Source organism: Caloenas nicobarica, chromosome 29 (assembly GCF_036013445.1).
Source record: "Caloenas nicobarica isolate bCalNic1 chromosome 29, bCalNic1.hap1, whole genome shotgun sequence".
Lineage (NCBI taxonomy): Eukaryota > Metazoa > Chordata > Aves > Columbiformes > Columbidae > Caloenas > Caloenas nicobarica.
Window position 1 is genome coordinate 1,996,626 of NC_088273.1, and position 21,860 is coordinate 2,018,485.

At 51.4% G+C, this 21,860-nt stretch overlaps 2 protein-coding genes across 2 annotated transcripts; one reads left to right on the forward strand and one right to left on the reverse strand.

Annotated features, from left to right (window-relative positions):
* Positions 1–2,738: 2,738 nt before the first annotated feature.
* Positions 2,739–3,320, reverse strand: LOC135999688 (olfactory receptor 14J1-like). Its single transcript, XM_065653248.1, has one exon. The coding sequence runs from the start codon at positions 3,318–3,320 to the stop codon at positions 2,739–2,741; it is 582 nt and encodes a 193-aa protein (XP_065509320.1).
* An 11,997-nt stretch (positions 3,321–15,317) lies between these two features.
* On the forward strand, positions 15,318–16,319 carry LOC135999592 (olfactory receptor 14J1-like). Its single transcript, XM_065653155.1, has one exon. The coding sequence runs from the start codon at positions 15,318–15,320 to the stop codon at positions 16,317–16,319; it is 1,002 nt and encodes a 333-aa protein (XP_065509227.1).
* Positions 16,320–21,860: the final 5,541 nt, after the last annotated feature.

Below are 21,860 nucleotides of genomic sequence, written 5' to 3' on the forward strand. Positions count from 1 at the left end.
TGCCCTTCATGCAGGGAACCCAACCTGTTAGGCTTCTTCTGGTCTTTTACCTGACCAGAGAGAAGTAACTTCACCACGATCTTCTAAATCCCGTGACTGCTGTTGGCCTTTCAGCTTCTCTGACAGACATGACCATGTTCCTGCTGCTGTCCCGTCATGTCCTCAGGTGGGATGGACATGACAACGCATGTCCAAGGCCTCTTCCTGTGTAGGACCCGTGAGTACTTAGGCAGAGGTTCCTCCCCAGCCATGTCCCTGCTGCTGGCCTGTCAGCTCCAGAGACAGAACTGATCTCACTGTCCCCTTCACAGCCACACGCTTCTGACTAGATTATGAGTTTCTGAGACACAACTGACCTCATAATACCAGCACCCATCCATCCCCCTCCTTAGCACCCAGGACCTGACCAAGACTGAAGCATGTTCTACGCAGTCCTCCACCTGCCCCTCTTTCCCTGCAGGCTGTAGACACCCATCTGGCTTCCTCACCTTGTTCAAATCCATCAAATATATTTCCTACTAACAATGTGCATGAAAAGCACTCTTCTCTGGAACTGCTGTATTTCCGTTAACACCTTCTATATCTCCTCTTTTGACTTCCTTATTTTTTTTACTATTCTTCTACCTATTCTCTCTCCAGAAACCTCTCCAAGGCAAAAAATCTTTCAAATCACAGAATAACTCAGGTTTGAAGAGAGCCCTTGTCTCACTCATCTTGTCTCACCCTCCTGCTCAGGGCAGAGTCAACCAGGTGAGGTTGCTCAAGGCCTCCACCCAGGTTTGCATCATCCTCAAAGGTGCTGAAAGTGCACTCTGTTACATCCTAGAAGGGGAGAATAAAGATGTTCAACAGTGTTGGCCCAGTTACTGGTCACTGAGAGATGACACTAGTAACTGGCTGCATGGAGGACTTTGTACCACTCATGATATTTGGGTTTGATGGTTCAGCCAACTTCCCACACAGCATCCACTTCTTGAGCCCCATCAGCACCACTCTGCCCAGAAGGACACCATGGCTGAGGCCTTGCAAGCACCCTGTACACAACATGCCTTTCTTTCCCCTGTCCATTTGGCTTCCGCAATCCTTCCTTTGCCTTCACATTCCAGGAAATGGGTGTAGGAGGACATGTCCCATCCCTTTCCCAGGGAGGGAGGTAGGGTGACCAGCCTGTAACTCTCCCAGTTCCTATTCCTGCTCTTCTTGAAGATGGGTTTGAGGTCTACGTTTTCTAAGGACCCCAGAACCATTCTGGTTTCTATGGCACTTTTGAGAGCACAATCCGGAATCATGGGAAGGGTGACGTAGCAGACAAGAACACGTGCAATGAGCCTGTCCAAGGCAGCTGAGATGAATCTCACTGGTCAAATGGGGTTTGTTCCTGTAGTCAAACACAGAAATGTCAGGGTTCTGTCAGGTGTCAACATCTGAGCTGGCTTCATGGACTCCTTATGCAGCCATGGATGCTCAGAGACAGAGTCTGTCCCTTTTACACAAAGAGCCAGGTGTCACAGAGTCCCTCTCGACCTCCTGTTGCCACTCCCAAAGGGCAGGAGACACCTGAGCCCTGTGGTGTGTCACCCTGCTCTGCACTCATCTGAGTTGTGCCACGGCAGGAAGAATGGACACAAGGAGCTCGCTTGAAGGAAGCACATCCCAGTGCTGCATTCAGGCAGTTAACAATGGGATGTTACTTCCAACACCAAGTGACCTCAAGATCTTGTCTGTTCCACAGGCCTTCATGGAACCCTAAGGAATAGTTGATGGTGTTTGTGATCACTCGGCTTCATGTCACCTCAAGTACATGATGTGCGTGCTCACAATTCATCTGTACAAAGCAAACATGAACTGCTGAACTACTCATTCGGTGTCCATCCACGGAAGGAAGAACAACCTCTGTGGGTGAGAGGCCAGTGCAGGAAAAGGTGGTTGTGAGGGGCCAGTGCATGATGATTGACCTGAGGCTCCTTCCGAAGGGGTGTCCAGTGCACAGGGGCACAGCCCAGCCCCTGCTCTGCTGGTCCTGCAGGTCTCTGGCAGGAGGCCTGGCTGTGAGAGGACACTGCTGTGTGCCCAGCCCTGCACACACACACTGTGCAGCTGCACAATGGTGTTTCATCTGTGGGCCACTTTCTTGTGCATGTTCTTGAGAGAAACTTTGCAAGAAGACCTAAGCCTTCAGGCACTGCCTTAAGAAGATCACTTTTCTTTATAGAAGCACTGTTACGGAGGCCAGCTCTGTCACAGCAGTGCCCATTGCCTGTCCCTGCCTGCGCTCACAGGACTGACACACAGCAGGACGGTGACCAAGCTGCCAGAGCACTCAGGCCTTGCACCAACACAAGGGATGAGAAGGAGAGTGTGGGAGTGGAACGAGAACAGCTCTGGAAGACCAAGGGCTGCTGCTCCCTGGCAGCGCTGCCAGGCTGGGACTCTGCTCCCCTCCACTACTGCAGACAGAAACTGTCCCTGCAGCTCCAAAAAGGCCTTAAAAGAAGATCTCAGGGGAAAAATAAAACAAAACGAAACACTGCAGGGCCTTTTATTCTTTTTTTAAAAAAGTAGAGAAAAGGGCTCCTCATTTCCATAGACACTTGGTCAGAAAAAAAGGCAGACAGTGAATTAGGAAACAAATGACAACATTATCACAAAACGCAACCACAACAAAAACAAGAAACGCTGAGAATGTAATGAGTTACACTATAACTGCTATGCAGAGGGTGAGAGTTTGTTGCTGTTTCTTATTGAAAAAGTGCAGTTATCAATTTCCACACTGAATCCTGGAGCTCCTGGTTCCTCATGCTGTAGATGAGGGGGTTCACTGCTGGAGGAACCACCGAGTACAGAACAGACACCACCAGGTCCAGTGAAGGGGATGAGATGGAGGGGGGTTTCAGGTAGGCAAATGAACCAGTGCTGATGAACAGAGAGACCACGGCCAGGTGAGGGAGGCAGGTGGAAAAGGCTTTGTGCCGACCCTGCTCAGAGGGGATCCTCAGCACAGCCCTGAAGATCTGCACATAGGACACCACAATGAAAATAAAACACATAAAAGCTAAACAGGCACTGACCACCATAAGGCCAAGTTTCCTGAGGTAGGAGTGTGAGCAGGAGAGCTTGAGGATCTGGGGGATTTCACAGAAGAACTGATCCACAGCATTGCCCTTGCACAGTGGCAGTGAAAATGTATTGGCCGTGTGCAGCAGAGCATAGAGAAACCCAGTGGCCCAGGCAGCTGCTGCCATGTGGACACAAGCTCTGCTGCCCAGGAGGGTCCCGTAGTGCAGGGGTTTGCAGATGGCAACAAAGCGGTCATAGGACATGATGGTGAGCAGATAATACTCTGCTGAAATGAAAAAGAGAAACATAAAGACTTGTGCAGCACATCCCAAAAAGGAGATGGCCCTGGTGTTCCAGAGGGAGTTGGCCATGGATTTGGGGAGAGTGGTGGAGATGCAGCCCAGGTCGAGGAGGGAGAGGTTGAGGAGGAAGAAGTACATGGGGGTGTGGAGGTGCTGGTCACAGGCTATGGTGGTGATGATGAGGCCGTTGCCCAGGAGGGCAGCCAGGTAGATGCCCAGGAAGAGCCAGAAGTGCAAGAGCTGCAGCTCCGGTGTGTCTGTGAATGGCAGGAGGAGGAACTGGATGATGGAGCTGCTGTTGGACATTTGCTGTTTGTTGGCATGTGGGCTCTGTTGGAAAAAAAAAAAAAAAGCAACTTAAAATTAGGACAGACTCCTCTTAGCAAAGCCACACCATTTTTTAAAGATATCATCCCAATAGAAATGCATTTTCTTTCTCTGGTCTGTGCTGGCTGAGTGTGCTGCCAGGAGCAGGACCTCTGCCGGTGTGCTGCCCAGCAGCCAGCTTTGCTCTGCTGCAGTGGGGACATGGGAGCTGGTTTGTGACAGCTCTGACATTCACAAGGAATGGCAGATGTAATCCACCTTCAATGAAAAAGTTTAATATCTGTGCTCATGACTGTCAAGGGCTTTGGCTGCAGAGGAGACAATTAGCTTGTCCTTATAAATTTTTTTTGTGTGTTTTTTTATTTTCCACCACCACATCAGGTGAGTGGGATTTTTTTATGGGTAGAAATCCTCATTTCTCTGACTGAAAATATGAAGAGGCTTGAGACAGGACAGGCAAAAAAGCTGTGCTTTCTCTGGCTCAGTGCAGACTCAGACAGCAGAAGTGTCCATCAGGATTGCACTCATCTGTCCTGTGCTCCACCTTGTGCTGCCATGAAAATGACTTCAGACACAAATTAATCTAAGTAATCCAAACAACTGTACTCACACTGGAGCAGGAGAGCCTTTTAGAAAGGGCAGATTTGCAAACTATTTCCCAGCCCAGAGGTGGAGACGTGATGGAGAGAGCAGGACACGACCCCTCACAGAGACAAGCAAAGGACCCTGGCAGGAGAGTGCGGACCCCAAGGAAAGGCTCAGCACTCCTGGCATCCTACAGCAGAGCTGGGCCTTTCTGGGGGCAGCTGGTGAGCCCAGCAGGACAGGCAGAGCAGAGTCAGGGCTCCTGGAGATGGGATGTGCTAAAGGGACAGTCCGATCATTGCCCAGCAGACAACCCCCAGCAGCCACCTGCAGAGCAGGAGCAAAAGAGCTCCTGACCAGCCCCTGCTCTGCTGCCTGGAGCTCTCCCTGCCTGCAGCTGTGTCTCTGTGCCCAGGTCTCCTCTCTGCCCTGATGAGGCTGGAAAAGTCATCCTGATGCTGTCTGTAAGCCAGGGTGTATTTAGTTCTGATACTCACAGCTTTATTCCCCTCTCGGAGTAAGATTTCTGGAATTTCAATTCCTCCTCCTGAACTAAGAAAATAATTTCTGCGTCCTATTGCCCACCCAGACAACTCAGAGTACGTGATTGATGGTACAAGATCCTTCTTTTTCAGGTAGCCCCTGCCTTGCTGTGCTTTTTTAAAAGTAGCCTGGCAGATGTCCTTTAGTGGTCTGGAGTAGTGAGGAGCCCTGACCCACACAGTGCTCTCTCAAGAACAGAAGGACCCTGCACTGATCTGTCAGAGATTGTTCCTTCCATGCAGAATTTCTCCCCACACAATCACAGGGATCTCCATGGGCAGGCTTAGTGCTGACCCTGACCAGCAGTGGAGTCCTTGAGCCGACACACAGCCCATGGGGTGCAGGGAGCCTGCTCTGAACCACAGCTCTGGGCACCCAAATTTGAAATTTCTGAACAAGAGCTTCCTCTTTCAGATCCAACAAGCTGCATTTGTGCCAGATTTAGAGGATGCCTTCAGGAGCTACAGCTGCATTGCCCTGGACCCAGAGACTTACCGTGACAAAGACTGAAAAGATTTCTTATCCAGTGAGCTCTCAGTCATCTTCAAAGTCCTGACCACCTTTAATCTGTCTCTGCCTTGCTCATCTCCCTGAGATCCCCAGGCAGAGCCCTCAGCCCTGCTGCGCTTTGCAGAGGAGCTGCTCCTGGGCAGAGCTGTCTCTCTGCAGCGCTGCCGCTTGCCATGAGCTCCCTCTGTCCCAGGAGCCCAGCCCAGCTCAGCAGCACAGGAGTAGCCCCAGGCACTTTAATGACCCCTCTGGTGGCTTTGGTGCTGAGTCCATGAGCCTCACAGCCTGAGAGGAATTGAAGAAACTTCTCAAGAAGTCAAAGTCAGATTCAAACTCCAAAGTTTCTTGTAATGTTAATGGGTCCCACTGAGGGACACGACTGAAAAACCATCCCCAGGGTCAGTTAAGACAGAAAACTGGAGCCAGAGATGACAAGTCACTAAAAGCAAAGTACAGGTGGCTCTGATTCTGAGTAAACCTGGATGTGTTTCATTAACCAAAGGGCCAAGCCCTGACCCCCATACCCTGGGAAATCAGATCCTGTCCCTCCCACGTTGCCCAGGGCTCTTCCTGGGACACTGTGATGTAGGGCTGTGCAAGGCCAAGGGCAGGACTATGGTCCGACACATCCCAGGTTCCTGGCTGGGGACAAGGAGGCCCTGAGGCCCCTGTGCTATAAGGACAAGGTGTCTCCTCACAGGCATCAGTGGTGGAGACAACAGCCATCGCTAAGGGGAGAAGGAGCTCATGTCTTTGGGGGCTTTCGGCCTTTTTATATCCCTTGATCATCTCCACGACAGCCTGTCCTATGCTGTGGCATCACCTGCACCTCTTGCCCTGCAGGCTGGAGACATCCCCCCTGCTGCCCACCTTGCTCTTGTCTGAGCATCTTCCTTCCTTTGCTGAGATCTCTCCGTCCTCCCCAGCTGTTCCTTGAAGCCCAGAGCCTTGGGCTGATGCAGACTCCTCTGGGTGACCTGCTCCACCACAGCACTGCCCTTCCACTCACATTCCTTTCTCCTCATGTCCAGCCTGGACCTCCCCAGCTGCACTTTGTGCCATTATTTCATTCCTATTCTGTTTCCGACTATGAAGAAAATCTCCACCCTCTCTGAAACCACCCTTCCAGCACTCTCAGGCTACTCCTACACTGCTGCAGCCTCCCCAGCGCTGCTGGGCCAGAGCAGCCCAGGTCCCTCAGCATCCCACACCATGTGCACAAGGTCCTGACCCCTGCCTTGGCAGAGCCCTGCACTCTCCAGTTCCTCCCTGCTTCTCCAAACTGGGAGCCGCACACTGGCACACACCCGTGTGTGTGGGGTCACACCAGTGTTGAAGCGAATGGGATGAGAACTCCAGGTGTCTGGGTCCCCACGCTCCTCCTCATGCAGCCCCGTGTGCAGCTGCCTTGTTCATGGTGAGCGTGCAGCACGGGCTTGTGTGGCGGCCCTTGTAGTGCCCAGGCCCTTCTCCTCAGGGTCCCTGCTCAGCGTGTCAGGTCCTGGTCTGTCCTGATGGATGGGGTTATTCTCCTGCCCTCATACAGAACTGGCCACTTCTCCTTTTAAAACTTAAGAGATTCCTTATGCTGTAACTCCAATTTTCTCCAGGTTTGGACTCTCCCTGGAGTGCTGCAGTCTCAGCCCCTCAACTTCTGGCCAAGGCAGAGACCAGTCACCTCAGGAGCCCCCAGTGACCCCAAAGTAAAGGGTCCCTGGCCTACAGGGCTCTCAGAGCTTTCTGATAGGCGACCCCAATGTTTCTCCAGGTCTGGACTCTCCCTGGGCTGAAGCTCCGTTTGCTCAACTGTTAATGTTTCCATGCAGATGGCTTATCTGGATGAAAGTGTCTCTCCCAAGATAATAGCATGAGGAGTTACAGGACACCACATATAGCCCCTCCTGGACAAAGTGCGGGGTCTTGGGGGACTGATACTCATAATGCCAGAGGTCTGGACTTAGAGGGGAGGTTTTCTTTCATGTGGGAGAGCAGCAGGAATGCGTGGAGCTCTGCCTGGGGATAGATAATGTCAGATGAAGGTTGAAGAGTCAGCATGAGAGGGCAGAAAAACATGGGCAATGTTGTGGTGACTGGACATCAGCTACAGGCTCTCTGATCAGGAAGAGGAATTAGATGACACCTCTTTCAGACAAAGGAAAGAAGCCTCATGTTTTCCGGGCCTGTGTCCTCATGGCAGATCTAAGATATTCCAATAGCTGCAAGGTACCAGCCATCCAGGAGAGTTTTGCAGCTCATTGACAACATCTTCCTGAAATGGATGACTGAGGAGTCAGTGAACTGAGGTGCCCTATGGGACTTGACACTTACAAACCAGAAAGAGTTGGTCAGGGAAGTAACAGTCGGGGATGAGAAAGTGGAGTTGAGGCTTCTGGAAGATGATAACAAGGCAAAGAGCAGGATTTCAGGAGAGCAGGCTTTGGCCTGCTGAGGGACCTACTTGGGTCCTGTGGGATATGACCTTGGTGTCTGCAGTGCTTTTTCTCTCCCATTTATTCCCTCCTCTCTCCCACCTGCTGTTGTGTAGCATTTTTTACCCTTTCTCAAATACAACATTGCAGAGGTGCTGCCAGCATCACTGAGTGGCTCAGATTTGGCAAGGAGTGGGTCCATCTTGGAGCCAGCTGAAATCAGCTCTGTCTGACATGGGTCAATCTGCTGTTGTCTTCTCAGAGAAGTGACAGCTGTAGCACACCCACACTCACCCCCAGTTCCAAGACTTCGCCATGTAAATCCAGCACAGGGTGACATCATGTTGGGTGTTACAAACTACTTGATCATGGAGAAGAAATGGAAAAGATCTTCTGTCAGCAACACGAGGAAGTGTCCAGTCAATGAGCAGGTTCCTATGGGGAACTGAAATCCCCCTGACAGTCACTGGCCAGGCAAACCTGTGGATACCAACAGTCCAAAGGATCTTGGGCTGACTTCTTAACATGTCTACCTGGTGGGCCAACAAGGGTGATACTCACCTGGATCTGGCACTGGGAAACAAGGAAGAGCTGGTGAGGGCTGCGAACATCAGTGTCCACCTTGGCTGTGGTGACCAGGAAACTGTGGGGTGCCAGGCACCAGAGGGGAGGGAGGAAGGGCAGCAGCAGAGCACAGGCTGGTGGACTCCAGAGAAGACTTTGACATACTAGGAGACAGCAGCCGATAGAGGTGGTGACATGGAAGTCTGTCTGATGGGTGAAGGAGCTCAGGAAATCTGAGAAGCCTTGCAGGACAGCCTTGTGCTCCAGAGGAGTGTGATTCCTCTTGAGCTGCCCTGGCTTGTCTCCTCACTCAAGTGGTGCATCAGGCACCCACTTTCCTACACATATTGTTTTGTCTTCATCAGAAAATGCTCCAGATCAATAAGATACCACCTCTTCAGGAAATGGGGAGGAGGGAGAGGGGGGAAGGCAATACAAGAAATACTGCTTTATTGTTCTTTATTATGGAAATGCTCTCTGTTTGGCTATTCCTGAAATCTCCCTAATCATCAACACCAGGCTGGAAGCCTTTAGGAAAATGATGCACAGAGCCTTGGCTGGTAAGGGCATTTTGGATGTTAATGAGCCCTCTGCTGCCATGATCCTGAACTGCAGCTGCTGAATGAAGTAGAACTCAAGTTTCTGAGGGTGTTTGGGACCCCATGAAGGGCCAGCACTGACACAGCTGTGAAGGAAACAAGCAGTCGAGATCCCTGTCCCTGGAGGCTGGTGAAGGAAAGACTTGGAGACACTGGTTACAGGTGGTGAGGGCAATGTGGAGGTGGCTCTGATGCCATGTCAGCCCTTGATGCTTGTTTATCACCAGAATGGCTGAGCCCTGACCCCTGGGGCTTGGTAAGTATTTCTCAAATGTTTTTCAGGGATTTGCCTGTGGTCAGTGTAGGTGTTTTGTGTTTTGGGGATAGGTTTTATGTCAAGTGCTGTTGCTTTAACTGCAAGGCTCTGGTCTTCTGTGGAGTTGGAAATGCCTGCGAGTTCCTCTCATCTCATCCAGCTTCTTTCATACACCTGGCAATGGTCACCAATCACCTCAATGTCCCAGTCCCAAACTTGCTTGGATCCTCTATTTGGATCCATATCCCATCACTGCAGGAGGTTCATGCATCCACCAGGTTCATGGATGTTTCCTGAGGTCCATCCAAGTGTGGGCAGTGTAAGAGAGGAGCAGAGCAGGGTCAGCTCATGGGCCATGACTGAGCACAGCCACCCCAGCAGCAGCCATTCCCCATCTCCCAGGCACAGCCATGCCCACAAGATGGCAATGTCACTACCATATATGATTAGCTCAAGAGAAGCCTTTCTTCCTTCCATATTCCCAGGAAAATCTTCCTGCTCTTCCTCCTCCACCTGCAGACATCAACTGCTTTCCATTTCTGGGCTCAGACATGGCTGTAAGGGTTCACTAAACCATCAGCCATCTCATTGCTTCTCCCTGACATGCCCTGACCCTCTCCCACACCTACACGTGGCCAATCGCAGCTGCTCAGGGGCTCCCGCTCTCCAGAAGAGACCTTGAGCTTCTTGGTTCTTCCTGCTGCTTATTAGAATCTTCCTCGCTCTCTCCAGAGTTCATGGTGAACTTTCTTGTCCATAACAGCCCCTTTATGACCATGGCTTAGTAAACGGCTGTCTTTTATTATCATTGGTGCAGAAAGAGTAGTCACGGGAAAGCACCCAATATGTCAAAACTGATGCTGAGTGAAATGCCATGAAGACCTGATGAGTTACCCCTGTGGCTGTGTCTCTCCTGGACGGAGTCTGTCCTGAGAAGGGGATCCAGCTTCTACCCCTCTCTGCAGAGGCACATGAGCAGTGTCCGTGCACCTGGGGACACAAAGGGTGACTTTTGCCAGACCACCCTTCATTTGAACCACTTAGATGTGTACTTATAGATAGGGTATCATGCTTTATACTGCAAATAGCTATTTGATTTGCACTGCCAGTGGGGCTACCACTGATGCAGAGTGAAATGTGGGAGATAATTATATTGAGGCAGATTAATATTTCTTCAAATTTTTTTTTGTACTGACACTCTTAGAGAAATTACACAAACACCTGAAGGATTATTCACGCCTTTTAACATGATTATCCACAGAAGGCCCACCAGATTTGCATCTCAAGAAACTGGATGCCAGAGTTGAAGGGAAGGATGGTTTGGGCTCTGTCCTGGGATCTGGGAAACTGAAACGTGCTCCCATCTCCCCAACACTCTGCCCTCCTCACTGAGGGGTTCTGAGACATTCTGCCAATGAGGTCTGAACTCACAGGCATGACAAGTATCTTATGTCTAACTGCACTTAATGGTGTCCTGCCAGGTCAGAATTTTATCTTCCATCCCTGGAAGTATTTAAAAGATGTGGAGATGTGTTACTTAGGCATATGGCTTAGTGGTGGCCTTGGCAGTGTTTGATTTACGGTTGCACTCCATGTTCTTAAGGGTGTTTTCCAGCCTAAATGATTCTATGATCCTATGATTCTATGATTCTATGATTTGGGTTGAAACCATTTCAATTCCCATCACGTGCATCTTCCCTCAGAGGCTGCTGTTGTGTGGCACAACTGTCCTGGCTCTCCAGGCAGGTTGGGCACTGGTTTGGTGCCTGTATTGGAAGTTTTCCCCTTCCTGGGGTAAAAGAATCTTGATGGTGACTTTGATGTCTGGCTGATGTGCAGACTCCGTACATGGATGCTGACACCTCTTGAGCAACCTGCTCTAAAAGGATTAAGGAGTTGGGCATGAGTAGAGCAAAAAAGAGGAGACCCTGGGTTGGGGCAAATGAAAAGGGATGCAAAAGTTGTGGTCCGGCATGCTTCGGGTACTTGTAAAGCAGCCCTGCACCTCATGTGAATTAGTTCTGTGGTCAGGGAGAACTTGAGAGCTCTCCCTAAATGGAAAATACAAAGGGGAAGGAAGGACAGCATCATCCAGGCTCAAAGGGAGCTTGGGAGATGTCTTGACCAACCTCCTGCGCAAAGGAGGGTCAGACCAGATGACTCAGGGCTTTATCCAAACACATCTTGGACACTTGCTGGGACAGAGTGAGTGCACATGCCTGGGAAACAGCTTCCAGTGCTTGACTGTCCTCATGACTGCAAAGTTTCTCCCTTCCTATAGCACCTTTCCAAGTCCAACCATCCAGATTGCTTTTTACTCATCTACTTACACACTGACACAGACCATAATATCCTAACTTGGACACTCTAATATTGCAGGGGATGATGATGAATGTCTTCCTGACTTCCAGGTAACAGACCATCAATGTTCTCCCTGCAACCAACAATCCTGTCCATTCCTCACAGAAAGCAAAGAGGGCGGACAGGCACAATGGACCCTGGGTAAACCCCGTCACCTTCTCTTTCAGACACCCAGAAATGGGGTCCCAGTGGACATGCTCTGGGGCACAGCCTTGAGTTCCCCTGCTCACTCATTGGCCATTTTTGAAAAGTGCACACACTGCGTGAGAGGTGCCAGTGGTCAGGGAGTCCCCCTAGTTTCCATGAGCTTTCAGAGATGGTGGAGAGTGGCCTCCCTGTGACATCGTCCTGCTGTCTCAGCTCCTGGGGTGCTCCCCCTCCTGTCCCATAGACTGGTCAGGATTGTGTTAGTTCCAGTGAGCCCTGACTTGATCCCCACCCACTGCTGGTTGTTTTCCTCCAGATTCCTACCTTGAGGCAGAGTGGCCTGGGAGAACATGCTGGTGAAGATGGAGGACAAGAGGACACAGACTCTCACCACTTTCTCTTATTAAATTCATCAGTGGCCACACAGTGTCTTTGTTTCTCCTTTAACTGTTCCTGAAGTAGGAACAGCTCATTATGTGGCTCTTGAATATCCTTACAGGTCTAGACTGAGTTTTGATCTGGACTGTTGCTGTGCTTGGAGGCTGCTGTCCTTCAAGACCAGATGAACTAACTTCTGCCACCCTGCCTTGGCAGTTTATTCCATCCGTGTCACTGCTCTGTCTGCAACACTGACAGCTCCAGCTCCCCCAGTCAGGTCCCTGGCTGAGGACATTGCCTCACATCTGGGCTGAACCACCCCAGCTGTGGCACCAGCCCAGCTCTGACCTGCCACAAGGAAACCTGGTACCAAGTGTGCAAGACTCCATGTGTGCAAAGGCTTTGCTTCAGAACAGAGACATGACATGGCCAGAAGATTGCTGAATGTCTTTCTAACCCAAGGACTACAAACACAAAATAAAATACCGAAACTCATTCAACTGGAGATATTCTTCTCTCTAGCTTGGAGAGTTTAGATCTTTGCTGTAACCTTCCTGGTGTCCTGTCTAATGATGGGACAACAGAAGATGATTCTCATGCCCAGATTCTAATATGAAAAATACTACTGCAGGAAGGAATTGTCTCTGTAGAGGTGAGAGAAGAAACAGCACTGATTACTTCACACTGTTTCATGGGACGTTCCCCTGGAGCCCCAGGAATACCAGAAGGGAGCCCAGAGGGGACAGAGAAAGTGCCACCTTGGGCTGCTCCTGTGCTGCTGAGCTGGGCTGGGCTCCTGGGACAGAGGGAGCTCATGGCAAGTGGCAGCGCTGCAGAGAGACAGCTCTGCCCAGGAGCAGCTCCTCTGCAAAGCGCAGCAGGGCTGAGGGCTCGGCCTGCAGCACCGAGGGGATGGAGCCAGGCAGATAAATTTTATAGACAATCTGGGGTGGGAGGACAAAGCTCTCGCTCACTTGGAGAAAAATCTTCACAGCCCTTAGCATGGTAAGTCTCTGGCTCCAGGGCAATGCAGCTGCAGTTCCTGGAAAGATCTCCTAAGCTGGTACCTCTAACAGTTTATGAGACTTTTCAGGAGGAGTCTCTCAGTGTCTCTAATATTGAGGAGGACGTGCTTCAGAGCTTCCCTGCTGCACCATCAGGGGGACAGGACATGACGGCTGCCTTCTCCCAGGGATGGTTGTAGAGATGTGCATCTGGGTGAGCACCCAGGGGTGCCCAGGGCTGTCCTGCAGGGCAGGGTCCCTGCACCCCAGGGCTGTGCCGGGGCAGGGACTCTGCCGCCCGCCAGGGTCAGCGCTCAGCCTGCCCGGGGAGATCCCCATGGTGCTGTGGGAAGAAGCTGTGGGCAGAAGAAGCGACCGGTATCAGGGCAGAAAAGGTGCTTCTGCTGTGGAGAGTCCTCTGTGGGTCAGGGCTACTCACAGCTCCAGATCACCCCCAGCGTTTTTCCAAAGGGATGCCCTAAGGACAAGATCAATGCGAGGACTACCAGAAAGATAAGGAGCTTTCCTGACCCTGTCTTTTTAGTTTCCTATCGCAAGGGGTGGGGGGGTGCAGGAAAGGATAAAATGAAAATGAGCCCTCATGCTTAAAAAAGTCACTGAGATTCCTGAACTGCAGTTTCGAGTGATCAGTACATCTGCCAGAAGGCTCATAACATCCCTTCACCACCCCTCTGCCTCTGGACAGCACCTGCATCACCTTTGCTGGACCCATAAGCTTCAATCTGACCTGTCCTGTTTCCCAACCTGCAAACAGGATGATGCCCCCAGGCAGTGCCCTGCAAACAGGCAGGTTTCCGTAGGGCCAGGGTGAGGGCGCAGAGGGTGGGATGGGGTCTGTGAGCACTGACAGGGAAAAGACATGGACAGGGAAACACCTCCCAGCGGGAGAATCTCCAAGCAGCAGGGAAAAGATCAGAAACGAGAGGAAACTAATCCCAGAATTGTTATGGGAGGGAGAACAGAGAAAACTCTGTATGATCCCCTGCAGTGCAGATCCCTCCTGTGAGCAGCCCCCTCGCCTCCTCTCCCACCCAGCAAAGCCTCTGCCCTCAGGGCCGGGGGCTCCAAGGCATGAAGCAGCTCCTGTGCAGCCAGAGCTCCAGTTCCCTCTGCAGAGCACAGGGGCTGAGAGCAGCTGCCCGGCAATGCTGGTGTGTGGGAGGTGGCTGCACAGCTGGGGAAGGGTGACGCTGTCTGAGTGCCCGGCTGCCTCTGCCCTGGCCTCTCTCACACCCACCCTCACCGCAGTTTCCTTCTTGCTCCGCTGCTCTGGGTCACGGTTGTTGTGATCTTGTTCTTGCTGTCAGGCTCTCTGGGGATGGGAGTTTCAGCTGCAGAGTCACAGCCTGATCTTGTGGGCCCTTTCCTGCAGCTGTGTCCATGGGAACACCTGTCCCAGCTTTCCTCTGACATGTGGGGTGTGGGCAATGCAGTCTGTGGGTCTGGGAAATGAGCTGAGTCTCCCTTAATCAAATGCCATCATTAGGACATTTGCTATCTCCTTGAGGTTTCCATCCAAGCTGTGAGCTCCCCACCAGGATGCAAACCTGTGCTATAACACCTTAGTGTTATCTTAAGCCCCATGGAGAAACACAGAGATGCTACAACAGCGAAAATGCCGTTGGGTTTGTGAAATGAGCCATGTGTGTCCTGGGCTAAACGTGGGGTGCTGAGACCTTAGGAAAGGGTGAGACATGTCGTTGTCTGATGTGGGTCCGTCTGCTCTCAGCAGTGCCTGGTGGCTTTTCAGGGTAACATGGCAGTGTGATCAGCCTCCATCTCAGAAAGGTGCCAGCCCAGGGCAGCTGGAGCAAGACAGAGGGACAGACCAGGTCCCCTTAATCTGCACTGACCCACAGACATGGAGCAGAAATGCTGAGAGTTTCTGAGATAGAAGAACATTCTCCAGGGCAATTGCAGGAAGCTGTAAAAACCCCAAAATCTCAAACTGCCTTGTGTAATCATGGTTCCTTATCACTGGGAGAGCAGATGCTGACAGGCCCTCCTGCAGCAGGAACGGTTCCATCTGACACAGCTGATCCCCAGGTCTGGCCCCTGCCCCCGTTCCCATGACCCCCTGCTGCAGAGCAGGGCTGACTCCTGGGCAGCCAGTGGGCACAGATCCTGCTCCTCACGGCACCTCCAGCCAGCACCACCCAGGGCTCAGCCACGGAGCTGAAGGAAGGTCTGGAAAAGGACAAGGGGGTGTGGAGCAGGGGGAGGGTGCATAAGCAATGGCTTTGATTTTGCTCAGAGAAGTCTCCCCTAACTTGCCACTGTCTTTTGCTCCTGTGACAGTACTCCATACCCATCGGAAGCAAATGTCCAACAGCAGCTCCATCACCCAGTTCCTCCTCCTGCCGTTTGCAGACACACGGGAGCTGCAGCTCTTGCACTTCTGGCTCTTCCTGGGCATCTACCTGGCTGCCCTCCTGGGCAACGGCCTCATCATCACCACCATAGCCTGTGACCAGCACCTCCACACCCCCATGTACTTCTTCCTGCTCAACCTCTCCCTCCTCGACCTGGGCTCCATCTCCACCATTCTTCCCAAATCCATGGCAAATTCTTCGTGGGATACCAAGTCCATCTCGTACACAGGATGTGCTGCACAGCTGTTCTCATTTGCCTTCTTGGCAGTAGCAGAGTATTGTCTCCTCACAGTCATGTCGTACGACCGCTACGTTGCCATCTGCAAACCCCTGCACTACGGGACCCTCCTGGGCAGCAGAGCTTGTGTCCACATGGCAGCAGCTGCCTGGGCCACTGGGTTTCTCAATGCTCTGCTGCACACGGCCAATACATTTTCACTGCCACTGTGCAAGGGCAATGCTGTGGACCAGTTCTTCTGTGAAATCCCCCAGATCCTCAAGCTCTCCTGCTCAAACTCCTACCTCAGGGAAGTTGGGCTTATGGTGGTCACTGTTTCTTTAGCTTTTATGTGTTTTGTTTTCATTGTGCTGTCCTATGTGCAGATCTTCAGGGCTGTGCTGAGGATCCCCTCTGAGCAGGGACGGCACAAAGCCTTTTCCACATGCCTCCCTCATCTTGCTGTGGTCTCCCTGTTCATCAGCACTGGTTCATTTGCCTACCTGAAGCCCCCCTCCATTTCCTCCTCATCCATGGACCTGGTGGTGTCTGTTCTGTACTCAGTGGTGCCTCCAGCAGTGAACCCCCTCATCTACAGCATGAGGAACCAGGAGCTCAAGGATGCCATGGGGAAACTCATATCTTAGTGTTTTCTGAAGCAATAAACTGTTGATCTGCCTGTACAAAGGAGTTTTAATGGAGCTAATAACAGGCCCAGCCTGTCATCTGGATTTTCTGTTGTTATTGGTTGGTTTTTTATTGTGATGATTTTGTCATCCCCTTTCTAATCCACTGTCGGCTTTTCTTTTATAACCATTGGTTGTGTAAATGTGGCACAGTACTCTCCTTCTCTCCAAACAAAATAAAGGTTCCTGCAGTGATTTGTTTTTCACTATGTCCTTCCTGCAAGGCCTTTTTGGAGCTGCAGGGATTGTTCCTTTGTGCATGGGAGGACGGGAAAAGAGTCCAGCATTGCAGCACTGCCAGGGAACACCAGCACTTCATTTTCCAGAGCTGTTCTCGTTCCACTCCCACACTCTCCTTCTCATCCCTTGTGTTGGTGCAAGGCCTGAGTGCTCTGGCAGCTTGGTCACCGTCCTGCTGTGTGTCAGTCCTGTGAGCGCAGGCAGGGACAGGCAATGGGCACTGCTGTGACAGAGCTGGCCTCAGAACAGCATTCCATGAAGAACGCTGATCTCCTGAGGGCCGTGCTGGAAGGTTTAGGTCTTCTTTCAAAGCTTTTCTCAAGAACATGCCCAAGGAAGCAGCCCACAGATGAAACACCGTTGTGCAGCTGCACAGTGTGTGTGTGCAGGGCTGGGCACACAGCAGTGTCCTCTCACAGCCAGGCCTCCTGCCAGGGACTTCAAGACCAGCAAAGCAGGGTCCATTCTGTGCCCATGTTCATTGGACACCCCACAGAAGATGCCCCAGGGCATCATCATGCGCTGGCCCTTCACAACCACTATTTCCAACCCTGGCCTCTCACCCCAGCTCACAGAGGCTCTTCTTCCCTCCATGGATGGACACTCACTGTTTACGTTGTATTGATGAGATGCGAACATGCACATCATTCACGTGAGTTGACGTGAACCCGAGTGAGCACAAACACTATCAGGTGTTCCAGGGGATTCCTGAAAGCCCGTGGGACAGTGTCCTGATGTCACTTCATGTTGGGAGTAACATCCCATGGGAAAACACGTGAACGCAGCATTGGGATGTGCTTTCTTGAACCGAAATCCCTGTGTCCGTTCCACATGACGTGGGACATTTCAGATGAAGACAGAGCAGGGGGACACACTTTAGGGCTGAGGTACCTCCCGTCGCTTGGGAGTGGCAACAGGAGGTTTTCATTGAACCGATGAGCCGTTAGCATGCACATCATGTGTGTGAGGTGACAGGAACCCGAGGTGAGATGAGCCCAAGTGAAAAATAACCAGACATTCCTTGAGCTTCCATGAAGGCCTGTGGGGCAGACGGTGTCTAGAGGTCACTTCATGTTGGATGTTACATACCAGAGGAATCTGCCTGGATGCAGCACTGGGATGTTTATGTGCTCAAATCGTTAGTAGGATTTACATTTGATAACTTCCCTAATACAAGCATACATTCATCTGGTCAGGTCCTGGGCCATAGGAGGTTGATGGATGGGTATGGTGTGTTATGACATCAGCTGTGTGTCAGTGTCTCATAATCCAGTCAGAAGCGTGTGGCTGTGAAGGGGACTGTGAGGTCAGTTCTGTCTCTGGAGGTGAATGGCCAGCAGCAGGGACATGGCTGGGAAAGAACCTCTGCCTAAATACCTACAGGTCCCACCCAGGAAAGGCCTTGGAGACGGATTGTCATGTTCATCTCATCTGAGTACATGATGGGACAGCAGCAGGGACATGGTCGTGTCTATCAGAGAAGCTGAAAGGCCAGCAGCGGTCCTGGGATTTAGAAGATCATTGTGAGATTACTTCTCTCTGTTCGAGTGCAAGATGACAAGAAGACTAACAGGTTTGGTTCTCTGTTTGATGGGCAGTTACTCAGGTGGCTGAGCTTTCCTTGGTAATGGGGAAAAAAAAAAAGAGGGAAAAAAAAGTCATGAAGTGCAGTTTGGAAGGTGAGACCTGGATATCAGGAGGAAGAAATGTCACTGGTAGGGCAGGGCTGTGGTGCAAGAGGTCACGCAGAGGGAGCTGGATCAGCCCATGGCTTTGTGTTCCAAAGAACAGCCAGTGAGGGTGCAGACACATCAGTGAAGGGACAGAAATGCTGGGCTGAGAGCAGGTGGGGAAGCCAGATCGGTGTCTACAGCCTGCAGGGAAAGAGGGGCAGGTGTAGGACAGTGTAGAACAGCCTGTGATGGAGATGGCAAAGGGCGCTGGCAAGGCTGGAAGGCACCCACAGAACCCAGGTCTCTGTCCCTTTGGCCATGGCAGTTGTCTGTGCCACTGAGGCCTAGGAGAAGACAAGTTGTCCTCATGGCACTGGGGCCTCGTTGCCTCCATGGAGGCCCAATGAGGAAGCTGGAAATTGTTGTACCAGTGTTGTCCTTCCCTCGGCCTTGCACACCCACATCCCACGGTCCCAGGTAGAGCCCTGAGCTGTGTGTGAGGGACAGGATTCCCGTTCCCAATGCCTGGAGGTCATGGCTTCTCCTTTCTGCTTCAGAAAGCAAAGCAAGGGGTTTCTCAGCATCAGAGCTGAAGAAAGGACTAAAAGGAGACCTCATGGTGGCTAGAGCTTCTTCACAATCGGAGAAGGATGGGCAGAGCTCTTCTCTTTAGTGACTAATGACAGAACCCCAGGAATGGCGGAAGATGTGCCAGGGGAGGGTCAGGTTGGACATGAGGAAAAGGTTCTTCACCCAGAGGTTGCTGGAGCACTGGAACAGGCTCCCCAGGGAGGTGTCACGGCCCCAAACCAGACAATGTTCAAGAAGAGACTGGGCAACGTCCTCAGATACATGGTGTGAACTGTGGAGTTGTCCTGTGCAGGGACAGGAGTTGGATTCAATGTTCCTTGCGGGTTCCTTCCAACTTAGGACATTCTACGATTCTATGAAATACTAGGTAAAAAGTCCATATATTCATTGTACAGATGAGTTGTAAACATACATATCTTGTGCATGTCCATTGTGTGCATGTGGTGAGATGAACCCAAGTGAGCACAAATGTTTTCAGCTCTTCCTTGGGGTGCTATAAATATCAGTTGAATAGAGATGGTGTTCAGGGGTCTCTTCCAACCTGCATTATTGTACGATTTCATTAATCTTTTCCTTGGAGAACTCTTTTGAGACAGAATACACAGAGGAAGAAGAAAAAAAAAAATTGAGGCAGAAGCAGAGATATAAAATGCAACAGTGTAAATAGAGCAGCTCCTCTGAGGAGCGTTTCTCCGCTCAAACCCTTGATAGGAAATCTATTAGATGAATTCGATGAAAGCAGCTTAGTTTTACCTGCTCACACACTGCACCACAAGGAGGGTGATGGCTGGGTACGGCACCATGTGCTCAGCTGTGTCTCAGGAACTCCTAGTTCAGTAGGAAGCCAATGGCTGTGGAGGGGACTGTGAGGTCCCTTCTGCCTCTGCGTGGGATAGGAAAACAGCAGAAACATGGCTGGGAAAAGGACTGTGAGGTCACACATAGGAGACAAGCAATCGGGCCAAATCAGCATGGCTTTATGAAAGGCAGATCCTGCTTGACCAGTCTCATCTCCTTCTATGACACGGTGACTGGCTTAGCAGATGAGGGAAAGTCTGTCGTGGGGGAGTGAATCCACCACACAGGCTGTGGATGTTGTGTGCTTAGAGTTGAGCAAAGTCTTTGACACCGTATCCCACAGCATTCTCCTGGAGAAGCTGCAGCTCATGGCCTGGGTGGTGTATCTGTGATGGATAAAGAACTGGCTGGAGTCCCGGGCCCATAGAGTCGTGGTGAACGGAGCCAAATCCAGTTGGTGGCCGGTCACGAGTGGTGTTCCTCAGGGCTCAGTATTTGGGCCAGTTCTGCTTAATCTCTTAATCAATGGTCTGGAAGAGGTGATCGAATGCACCCTCAGTAAGTTTGCAGATGACACCAAATTGGGTGGGAGTGTTGACCTGCTGGAGCGTAGGAAGGCTCTACAGAGGGATCTGGACCAGATGAAATGATGGGCTCAGTCCAGTTGTCTGGGATTTAATAAGACCCAGTGCCGGGTCCTGTGCTTGGGTCAAAACAACCCCAGGCAGCGGTACAGGCCGAAGGGAAGAGTGGCTGGAAAGCTGCCTGGAAAAGAGGGATGTGGGCGTGTTGATTGACAGCCAGCTGAACAAGAGCCAGCGTGTGCCCAGGTGGACAAAATGCCACCAGCATCCTGGCATGCATCAAGAGTAGCGCAGCCAGCAGGACCAGAGTAGCTATCATCCACTTGTAGTTGGCGCTTGTGAGGCCCCCACCTTGAAACCTGAGGTCAAATTTGCATCCCTCACTATAGGAAAGACCTTGAGGTGCTGGAGCAAGTTCAGAGAAGGGCAATGGATCTGGTGAAGAGGCTGGAGCAAAAGTCTGATGAGGAGCAGCTGAGGGAACTGGGGCTGTTTAGTCTGAAGAAAAGAAAGCGGAGGGGAGGCCTTCTCACTCTCTACAACTGCCTGAAAGGAGATTGGAGTATGGAGAGTGTTGGTCTCTCCATGTCTGTCCTGTACTGAGGACCCCAGAGCTGGATGCAGGACTCCAGGTGGGACCTCACCAGAGTGGGGCAGAATCCCCTCCCTTGACCTGCTCGTCATGCTCCTTTGGATGCAGCCCAAGATATGTTTGGCCATCTGGGCTGCAAGAGCACATTCCCAGCTCCTGTCCAGTCTTTCACCCACCAGGATCCCCAAGTCCTTCTCGTCAGGGCTGCTCTCCATCCCTTCATCCCCCAGCCTGTAATGATAGCGAGGGGGTTGCCCCAACCCAGGTGCAGGACCTTGCGTACGGCCTTGTTGAACCTCAGGAGATTCAAATGGGTCCACTTCTCGAGCTTATCCAGGTCCCTCTGGGTGGCCTTCTGTCCCAGAGGCAACACCACTCAGTTTGGTGTTATCCGCAAACTTGCTGAGGGTGCACTTGATCCCACTATGTCATTGATGAAGATATTAAACAGTACTGATCCCAGTATGGACCCCTGAGGGACGTCACTTGTCACCAGTGTCCATCGTGCCATTGATCACTGCTTTTTGGGTGTGAACATTGAGACAGTACCTCACCCACGGAACAGTCCAGCCATCAAATCCATATCTCTCCAATTCAGAGAGAAGGATGTTGTGAGGGACCATGTCCAAGGCTTTACAGAAGTCCAGAGAGATGACATCCATAGCCCTTCCTCTGTCCGCTGATGTAGTTACTCCATCGTAGAAGTCCACTAGGTTAGTCAGGCAGGACTTGCCCTTGGTGAAGCCATGCTGGCTGTCTCAAATCACCTCCCTGTCCTCCTTGTGCCTTAGCACAGCTTCTGGGAGGATCTGTTCCATGATCTTCCCAGGCACAGGTAACAGATTGACAGGTCAGTAGTTTTCAGGGTCCTCCTTTCTACAGCAGAGGAGAGAAACACTGCCACACAGCGCAGCTTGGAATGTGGAAACTGGACATGAGAAGGAAGAAATGTCACTCAAAGGGTAGTGCTGTGGTAGAATAAATCATTCAGAAGGAGCATGAGTTCAGTCAACGACCTTGTGTT

Bases quoted from the DNA above. Each gene is read 5' to 3' on its own strand.
- LOC135999688 (XM_065653248.1), bottom strand. From the start codon at position 3,320: ATGTCCTATGACCGCTTTGTTGCCATCTGCAAACCCCTGCACTACGGG.
- LOC135999592 (XM_065653155.1), top strand. From the start codon at position 15,318: ATGGCTTTGATTTTGCTCAGAGAAGTCTCCCCTAACTTGCCACTGTCT.